The sequence below is a fragment of the Rhinopithecus bieti genome, unplaced genomic scaffold (assembly GCF_001698545.2).
Source record: "Rhinopithecus bieti isolate Rb0 unplaced genomic scaffold, ASM169854v2 scaffold_15133, whole genome shotgun sequence".
In the NCBI taxonomy this organism is placed as follows: Eukaryota; Metazoa; Chordata; class Mammalia; order Primates; family Cercopithecidae; genus Rhinopithecus; species Rhinopithecus bieti.
The window spans coordinates 791,710-801,984 of record NW_016808815.1 but is presented as its reverse complement, the minus strand read 5'-3'; the positions used below and the strand labels follow the sequence as shown (position 1 = coordinate 801,984).

General features: G+C 39.3%; 1 protein-coding gene across 3 annotated transcripts in view; it reads left to right on the top strand.

Moving 5' to 3' along the window:
* Positions 1-10,275, top strand: part of BLTP3B (bridge-like lipid transfer protein family member 3B) — a 116,489-nt gene that overhangs the window by 48,989 nt on the left and 57,225 nt on the right. For all 3 annotated transcript variants that reach the window (XM_017887279.1, XM_017887281.1, XM_017887282.1), the window contains 3 exons: positions 2,811-3,000; positions 3,843-3,983; positions 5,538-5,708. In XM_017887279.1, the coding sequence (XP_017742768.1) occupies positions 2,811-3,000; positions 3,843-3,983; positions 5,538-5,708 (502 nt within the window). The remainder of the gene's footprint in view (positions 1-2,810; positions 3,001-3,842; positions 3,984-5,537; positions 5,709-10,275) is intronic.

The window sequence follows — 10,275 nt, the reverse complement described above, 5'->3', positions numbered from 1 at the left end:
AAAAAAAAAAAAAAAAAAGAGTTAAGTTGGGAGGCCAGGCGTGGTGGCTCCTGCCTGTAATCCTGTCACTTTGGGAGGCCGAGGCGGGTGGATTGCCTGACCTCAGGAGTTTGAGACCAGCCTGGGCAAAACGATGAAACCCTGTCTCTACTGAAATACAAAAAACTTTATGGGCATGGCGCTGTGCACCTATAATCCCAGTTACTTGGGAGGCTGAGGCAGGAGAATTGCTTGAACCTGAGAGGCAGAGGTAGTAGTAAGCCAAGATCGTGCCATTGCACTCTAGCCTTGGCGTGCAATGGCAAGACTCTGTCTCAAAAAAAAAAAAAAAAAAAGATTTTAGTTGGGCTTGGTGCAGTGGCCCATGCCTGTAATCCCAACACTTTAGGAGGCTGAGGTGGGCGGATCACCTGAGGTCAGGAGTTCGCAACAAGCTTGACCAACATGGGGAAACCCTGTCTCTGCCAAAAATACAAAAATACAAAAATTAGCTGGGCGCGGTGGTATCCGCCTGTATTCCCAGCTACTGGGGAGGCCAAGGCAGGAGAATTGCTTGAACCCGGGACATCAAGGCTGCAGTGAGCTGAGCTTATGCCACTGCACTCCAGCCTGTGTGATGGAGAGAGACTCTGTCTCAAAAAAAAAAAAAAAAAAAGAGTTTTAAGTGGATGCCTTAAATTATAGACCTTTTGGGTGACTCTAAAATTCATTAAGTTTAAAATGTTTTTGCTTTCCACAGGTTATATTTTGATAGATGAAAATCAGATACTAATAAAGCAGAAGTGTGGGGACCATTTCATAAAGCCTTTTTGAAATGTTAGAAGTTATTAAAAATTTTTTAAAAAATATATTGTCTGCTTTTTTGCACTCAGTTAAATTTCAGTCTAGTACTATACATGATTTTCCTACAACAGGATTTCTGCATTATTTTTGCATTCACATCAGTTGTTCACATAGATTTTTAATGTGATTGATGCCTCTTCATGTTGCGTCAAATGGCAGCTCTGAACATGTGTAGTATTCTAGGTGTTATGTAAAACCGTTGAAAAACCGTTAAAAACTTTTCTTGAGGATGAATGCATTCATGTGTGTACACAGACACACACTCACTTACTGCTCTTTTACAAAGGTTGAGCCACCTTTATGTTAGTGCATGCCATGAGAATACCTACAGTGCATGCCATGGGAATCTAATGATGATTCATTCCACTTCTAAGAGTTGACAAAAGGCCAGGTTTATCAGATGTGCAGTTTATATTTGGACTACAGATATTAGTGACTGGGAAAAGAGCTTTCATGTTAACTTCTTTGTAATGTAGCATCATCCAGCAACTTCAGATTTTACAGGTTCAATTATGATTTCAGGTTTCATAGAATAGTTGTTGGCCTTTAGGTTGACTAGAGTCTGAAAGAACTAAAATGAATCATTTTGTCCTTGTGTGCTTAGTATAGTCGATAGTGTCCTCTCTAATTCTTGTTTTTATAGTATCATAAGCTTTATAATTTTGACTTTGTAATCATGTGATGATTTAAACTATTTAAATCCTCATATTTTGCCATATGGCAGTGTGGTTAATCTGTTTCAGCATTTTCCAGACTTGCCTGATTGTAACAGTCATTTAGAGTGCTTATTAAATCTACAGTCTCTGAAGCTCCTTTTCTTGAATTTCTGATTCAGTAGGTCTGGAATGGATATCAAGAGAATGAATACATTCATTGAGTGGTGTTCAGAGTAAAAAAAAATGGAATATAAATATGTAGTTTTGGGTCTCACTGCGTTGCCCAGGCTGGAATGCAGTGGCACGATCTTGGCTCACTGCAGCCTTGACCTCCCAAGCTCAATCGATCCTCCCACCTCAACCTCCCAAGTAGTTGGGACTACAGGTGCGAGCCACCATACCTGGCTTGTTTTTTGTATTTTTGGTAGAGATAGGGGTCTCCCTGTGTTGCCCAGGCTGATTTTAACTCCTGGGCTCAAGCAGCCCTCCTCCCTTTGCCTCTCAAAGTACTTGGATTATAGGTGTGAGCTACTGTGCCCAGCCAAAAAGTCTTTTACATTTTAAGAAGAGTATTAAAAAATTGTGCAGCTCTGAGAACCAGAAAAGGTTTAGAAAGTGAGAAGAGTGTTTTTTTAAAAAATTATTTTTAATTTTTTTTTTTTTAGACAAGGTCTCACTCTGTTACCCAGGCTGGAGTGCAGTGGTGCCATCTCAGCTCACTGCAACCTCCACCTCCCATACTGAAGCGATCCTCTCAGCTCAGCCTCCCAAGTAGCTGGGACTACAGGCATGTGCCACCATGCCCAGTTAACTTTTTTGTATTTTTAGTAGAGACGGGATTTCTCCTTGTTGGTCAGGCTGGTCTCAAACTCCTGGGCTAAAGTGATCCACCTACCTTGGCCTCCCACAGTGCTAGGATTACAGGTGAGAGCCACCATGCCTGGCTGAGAATAGCATTTTTTTTTTTTTTTTATAACTTATGTCTAACTAGACTAGATTTTGTTTTGAGGTTTGTTTTCCTTTTTTTTTTTTTTTTTTTGAGATGGAAAATCTCACTGTGCCCAGCTAATTTTGTGTGTGTGTGTGTGTGTGTGTTTTGTTTTTTTTTTTTTTAGTAGAGATGGGGTTTCACTGTATTGGCCAGCCTAGTCTTGAACTCCTGGCCTCAAGTGATCTGCCTGCCTCAGCCTCCCAAAGTGCTAGGATTACAGGTGTGAATCACCATCCCCGACCAGCAATGTGCAAATATTAATAGAACTTGTAAAAATTAGTTTTGTCATTAATGTATTTTATTTTACTTTGTTTTTCCAGTGAATACAGCTTTGCTGAAAAAGTAGTTGAGGGAATTACTGTTTCTGTAAATTCTATAGTCATCAGAATTGGAGCAAAAGCCTTCAATGCTTCATTTGAACTTTCTCAGCTTCGGATCTATAGTGTAAATGCACACTGGGAACATGGAGATTTAAGATTTACTCGTATTCAGGATCCACAGAGAGGAGAGGTAACATTGTTTTTCTTTCTTTTTCAAATGTTTCATGTAGTGACAAGTAAAAGAGAACAATTAAAGAAATCACATCTCATGGTTGTCTTTTAACTTTGCATTTCTCTATATTACTTTTTTTGGGGAGGGTGTGGGGGAGACAAGGTCTCACTCTGTAGCCCAGGCTGGAGTGCAGTGGCGCAGTCACGGCTCACTGCAGCCTTGACCTCCCTGGGCTGGGGTGATCCTCTCATCTCAGCATCTTGAGTAGCTGGGACTAAAGGCATGTACTACTGCACCTGCCTAATTTTTGTATTTTTGGTAGAGACAGGGTTTTGCTATGTTGCCCAGGCTGGTCTCATACTCCTGGGCTCAAGCTATCCACCTGCCTTGGCCTCCCATAGTGCTGGGATTACAGGCTGGAACCATTGCACCCAGCTCTCTGTGTTACGCTTAATCATTCAGTTATAAAATTTGCACATTTTAATGCTTTTACTGTAGTAAATCTTTCCATTTAAAGCCCTATTTTAACTTCTCAGCTACTCAGAATTGAATTTTTTAATTCCCCAAACTAAAATATGTTGTTTAGTTCTTTCTTGGTAACATGATTTAATGCATTTGAGCTTTACATTAACTGAATTACTTAGAATAAAAGCATTAACAGCTTTACATATGATGAATATGAATATGAAGATGTGTAATTGAATTTGATGGAATAATACAGTTGACAAAAATAAAAACATGGTGAATATATCTAAAATGTCGTGAAAATTAATTGAGAATATACATTTGCTTTGTTTTAAAACTACATATTTCTCATTCTGTTTTGTATAAGTGAAGTTAAATCTCTGTGTTCTCCTTAGGTTTTGACTTTTAAAGAAATAAATTGGCAGATGATAAGAATAGAGGCAGATGCCACCCAAAGTTCACATCTTGAAATTATGTGTGCTCCTGTTCGATTAATAACCAACCAATCAAAAATCAGAGTCACACTTAAAAGAAGGGTGAGTCAACAAGATTACATTTTGGATTCATGTGTTAACTCTTGGATTTGACTTTTCGATTTCTGTGTTAACTATTAGTTAACTATAGGAAATTTTAAATAATGTCTTAGGTGAAATATTGGCATACTACCCGTGGCATATTAAAATAATGCAAAATAAAGGGAGGTATGGTTACTCAGATAATATTTATAGAAAACTGGTATAATGTTCTTCAGTCTTAGGTTTAATAGATTTTCAAAGGTTTTTTGTTGTTGTTTTATTTTATCTTATTTTTTCTTATTTTATCATTTTTTATTTTATTTTGTTTTGTTTTGAGATGAGCTGTCACTATACTGCCTAGGCTTGATTGCAGTGTCATGATCAAGGTTCACTGAAGCCTTGATTTCCCAGGCTTAAGTGATTGTCCCACTTCAGCTTCCCAAGTAGCTGGGATTACAGGCACGCACCACCATGCCTGAATAATTTTTTAAGTTACTTGTAGAGATGAGATCTCATTGTATTGTCCAGACTGGTCTTGAGCTCCCGGACTTATGTGATCCTCCTGCCTCTGCCTTATTTTTATTTTTATTTTTGGAGATGGGGTCTTTCTCTGTTGCCCAGGCTGGAGTGCGGTGGCACAGTCCTAGCTTACTGCAGCCTCGAACTCCTGGGCTCAAGGGATCCTCCTACTTTAGCCTCCCAAGTAGCTGAGACTACAGGGATGCACCACCATGCCTAGCTAATTTGTAATTTTTTTGTAGAGACAGGGTCTCACTATGTTGTCCAGGCTGGTCATGAATTCCTGGCTTCAAGCAGTCCTTCTGTCTTGACCTCCCAAAGTGCTGGTATTATGGGTGTGAGCCACGATGCCTGGCCTAAACATTTTTATTTTTGGCAAATTGAATATATTTCTCAGTTGCCAAATACTTGTTGAACATTTACTGTCTTATAATTTCATTTCTTCTATTGAGTCTTTGAATACAAACAATTATATAATTTATCAGCTGTAAATGCAAAATTAAGTTATGTAAGTGCTATATAATTTGTACAAGGATTTGTCTGTCTTTTGTTACCACTGCATCTCTAGTACTAGGAGATATTCCTTTCATATTATAGGAACTCAGTAAAGACTACCTTTTTTTTTCCTTTGGAGACAGAGTTTCTCTCTGTCACCCAGGCCGGAGTGCAATGGCACTGTCTCCGCTCACTGCAACCTCTGCCTCCTGGGCTCAAGCAATTCTCCTGCCTCCGCCTCCCAAGTAGTTGGGATTACACAGGTGTCCACCACCACACCTGGCTGATTTTTGTATTTTTAGTAGCGACAGGGTTTCCACCGTGTTGGCCAGGCTGGTCTCGACCTCCTGACCTCAGGTGATCCACCTGCCTTGGCCTCCCAAAGTGCTGAGATTACAGGCATGAGCCACTGCGCCCAGCTGGTAAATACTTCTTGTATGAAGGAAGAATCCATATTTATTTCTATTCAAAAAGGTTTTGAAAACATTTTTTGAATACAAGTGTATTATAAAGTTTATATCTTGGCTTAATTTTATAAAACATGTTTTTTTTTCCCTACAGTTAAAGGACTGCAATGTCATAGCAACGAAGTTAGTTCTAATATTGGATGACTTATTATGGGTTTTAACTGATTCCCAGTTGAAAGCTATGGTACAATATGCAAAGTCTCTTAGTGAAGCAATAGAAAAATCAACAGAACAAAGGAAGAGTATGGCTCCTGAACCTACACAGGTATGCTGTAAAATTAACAGGAAAAATACTTACTTTACATGAAAGTAGTTTAAAATTAGAAGGATTTGTTTGTATTTTCTTTAAGAAACAGATTGTGAGGCTTTGAGTACAAGAATCTTCTTTATCTAGATATCTTCTATGTAATTTTATATAAGTAGTAGCTATATGAAAACATATTAAATGTATTCGTATCTGTTAGTGATTATTTTGTTTAGAGCTCTGTATTAGGCACTGAAGTTAATGATGACATAAAAGTATTTGATGTTTTAATACCTCTGTTTAAGAAGTTAAAAGAATACAGTTTTAGAACTACTAAAGTAAAAGCAAATGAGGAAAAACCTGGGTAATTATAGGCAAGAGAGGACATGTGAGAGTTAATTGTGCAGAGAATCAAAGCTGTAAGGAATTGCCAAAATTGAACACAAAACTTCTGTTGGAGTTGTCTGATGGCTGGGGCAAGAACAGGGACAAGCATAATGAGCTATTTATCACTTTCTTAAAAGTGATTATTAGTTTGTATGGAGCATTATTAGTTGGTATGGAGAGGAAAAGTTTTTCTAGTCTTTCCCAGTAGTAAGTTCTGAGTACCAGTACATCAAGGTCTTTATAGAAGAGACAATGATAATTATAATGGATAATATTTTAATAATTTTACACAAAGTGTAAATGAATTTTTATATCTACCTCTAGTAAAAACTAGATATTATAAAATTATACACCTATGAAGCTATTTCCTTGGAAACAGTATTATATATCTCAGATATATAGCTTGTTGGTGATCCAGCTTTGTACATGGGAATGGCATACATTTAGGCTTTCTTTGTTTTTTGAGACAGAGTCTCTCTTTAGCCCAGCCTGGAGTTCAGTGGCACAATCTCAGCTCACTGCAACCTCCACCTCTCAGGTTCAAGTGATTTTTGTGCCTCAGCCCCCCACATAGCTGGGACTACGGTCAAGTGCCACCTCGCCCAGCTAATTTGTTCTGTAATTTTGTTAGAGACGGACTTTCACTGTGTTGACTATGCTGGTCCCGAACTCCTGGCCTCAAGTGATCTGCCCATCTCGACCTCCCAAAGTGCTGGGATTACAGGTGTGAGCCACCACACCTGGCCTAGGCTTTCAATGAATATCACATTGGCATTATCTATTACTGCCTACTATGTCCTGAGGTGCAGGGGTGGACACTGTGATGTAAAAATGAATATCATCTGACCATGGCCTGAAGGACCTAGAGTATAAGGGTGAGTTAAATATGAAACAAATCGGGGCCGGGCGCGGTGGCTCAAGCCTGTAATCCCAGCACTTTGGGAGGCCGAGACGGGCGGATCACAAGGTCAGGAGATCGAGACCATCCTGGCTAACCCAGTGAAACCCTGTCTCTACTAAAAAATACAAAAAACTAGCCGGGCGAGGTGGTGGGCGCCTGTAGTCCCAGCTACTCGGGAGGCTGAGGCAGGAGAATGGCGTAAACCCGGGAGGCGGAGCTTGCAGTGAGCTGAGATCCGGCCACTGCACTCCAGCCTGGGCGACAGAGCAAGATTCCGTCTCAAAAAAATATATATATATGAAACAAATCTTTGTAGGTGGGAGATAGGGGCTCATGTCTGTAATCCCAACACTTTGGGAGGCTGAGGCAGGAGGTTTACTTGAGACCAGTAATTCAAGAGCAGCCTGGGCAATATATTGAGTCCCATCTCTACAAAAAATGTAAAAATCACCCAAGTGTGGTGGTGGTGGCATATACCTGCAGTCCTTAGCTACTTGGGAGACTGAGGCAGGAGGATTATTTGAACCCAGGAGGTCAAGCCATTGCAACACTGCACTTCAGCCTGTGTAACAGAGTGAGATCTGTTTCAAAAAGAAAAAGAAAAAAACAAACAAATCCCCAAATCATTGTAGTTCAACATAAATGTTAGCATGAAGAAGTAAGGGAAAGGGTTCTGTGTAGGGACTACAGAAACACAGAGAGGTTTTAATTAATTGCTTGCAGGGTGTGGAAAGGTTTCACAAAGAGGTTAATGAAATTATGTCTTAGAAATGAGTAGCAGTTTACAGGCAGACATGGGGAAAAGGTATTTCAGAAGACACAATAGAATCTGCAGAAATATCGTACTTTTAAAGAACATGATATTTTCTGATAGAGATAAGAAATCTGGTGTTACTAGAGTAGTGTTTTTAGGAGTGAGGTTCAAATGCCTCAGGATATATTACAATTTTCCAAGTTTTATGTTTTAAAGAAATTGAGTTCCACACATTCCACCTTGATGTGTGTTCTTTCTTAAATTTGATCTGCCAGAGAATATGGTTGCATTAAGATGTCAGACTGGTTTTCCCTTTCCATAATGACTCTAATCCTACTTTATAAATGAAAGACATTATTACTCATCCTCAGTCTTACTAGGATTTGAACAGGAAGGGTTTGTAAAAACCCCTCTGGGAAACAAGATAGAGTGGCAATTTGAAATATTGCTATTCATGTTGGAAATTAATGGCTGTAATGACAAAGGAACAAACCAGGTGATTTTTAGTTGTTTTCAACACATGTGTAGGAAGATCAAATAATTGTCAGCCATTAGAGATTATTAAAGTAATTTTTTTTATAGTAGATCACTTTGTGAATCCTGGCAGGTAACTCAAAGGCATTGAAAGAATCAAGTCACATGGCTAAAACAAAAGTGCTTTCCTTCCAATCTATCTATGTGAACAAGGTTTTCTAGAGCCTGTATTCATAAAAACAAATAAACAGATATAGAAGTGAAGGTGAACTCTACCAATAAATTATAATTCTCTGGGGGACCTGATTTTAAACGTTTGGCAAACCACTGGGCTGTAACATAGAATAGTTTTCTTGGACTGGTAGCCTGAGTTGAAACAAAAGTTTGCAGTGACTGGATATGAAACATGTTGTATAATGTATTGAAGAATTTGGACATTTTCCTGTGGGCATTTGGGAGCCAGTGGAAGTTTTTAAGTAAGTTGAGGATAAGGAAGAGAGAAAAGTTGAGAACTTTAGAATGATAGTTGGTAGTACCATTAGCCAATAAGGAAAGGCAGAAGAAGGAAGTAGGTTTGATTAAGGGAGGTGAGGGTAAGAAAAGTCATTTTGAAGCTGAAAAAGTATAAGGAAAGAAGTATAGGAGAGTATTTTACAATATTGCCATCATAGACATGAATACTATTCTGTTAAGGCTTGCAATGAATATTTTGGTAGCATAGGTTGTGATTAACAGAGATGGTGGTTGTAGTTAAAGACTAATAGATTGAATGTTGATATTACTATCTAGCTCTTATATGTGGATATGTTTATATAAAATGGAATATGGATTAGAAAACTAGATACATATCTATTAGGAAGCTAGAAACAAGGACAAAATTCTGTAATCTCACTATGCTAATAAAACCTGTGCTATCATTTTGAGGTTTTTCTTACAGCTTTTTGCCCCAGCATATGTACTTTTTCCTAGTTGTAGTTAGTGGGCATATGCGAGTTTCTTCTATGTCTTTAGTCTTTGCAGCTATTATGTTTTGTTGCTCCATAATATTTTATAGTGAATATACTTAACTGTTACCATAGAATTGCTTTCTTGGGTATTAGTTATCATGTCACTACTTCAGATATCACACAGAATGTCCTAATCTGATTATCTCAGGTCCCAAGACAGTGTGTCAGAAAGTGAGTTAGTTAAACAGTGTTTCTTTGCTCATCTTCACAACTAGGCAGTTGTTTTCTATTATAAGTATTTGCTTAGCTTCATTTTATTCTTCTCTAAAAGAGAAAGAAGACTATTTTGAAAATTAAGAACTGTTAACATTATTCATAGGGGCTAGGTGCAGTATAATCCCAGCCCTTTGGGAGACTGAGGCGGGCGGATCTTTTGAGGTCAGAAATTCAGGACCAGCCTGGCCAACATGATGAAACCCCGCCTGTACTAAAAATACAAAAATTAGCCAGGCATGTTGGTGAGATCCCAGCTACTCAGGAGGCTAAGGCAGGATAATCACTTGAACCTGGGAGGTGGAGGTTGTTGCAGTGAGCTGAGATTGCGCGACTGCACTCTGTCCTGGGGAGTCTTGACTCTATCTGAAAAAACAAAAACAAGATTTGGCCGGGTGCTGTGGCTCACGCCTGTAATCCCAGCACTTTGGGAGGCCAAGGTGGGCGGATCCCAAGGTCAGGAGTTCGAGACCAGCCTGGCCAACGTGGTGAAACCCCATCTCTACTAAAAAAATACAAAAATTAGCCAGGCGTGGTGGCAGGCGCCTGTAGTCCCAGCTACTTAAGAGGCCGAGGCAGGAGGATCTCTTGAACTGGGATGCAGAGGTTGCAGTGAGCCAAGATCGTGCCACTACACTCCAGCCTGGGCGACAGAGTAAGATTCTGTCTCAAAAAAAAAAATAAAAATGCCAGGTGTGATGGTGCACACTTGTAATCCCAGCTGCTTGGGAGGCTGAGACAGGAGAATTGCTTGAACCCGGCAGGCAGACGTTGCAGTGAGCCGAGATCATGCCATTATACTCCAGCCTGGGTAATAGAGTGACACTTTGCCTCAAAAAAAAAAAAAAAAAA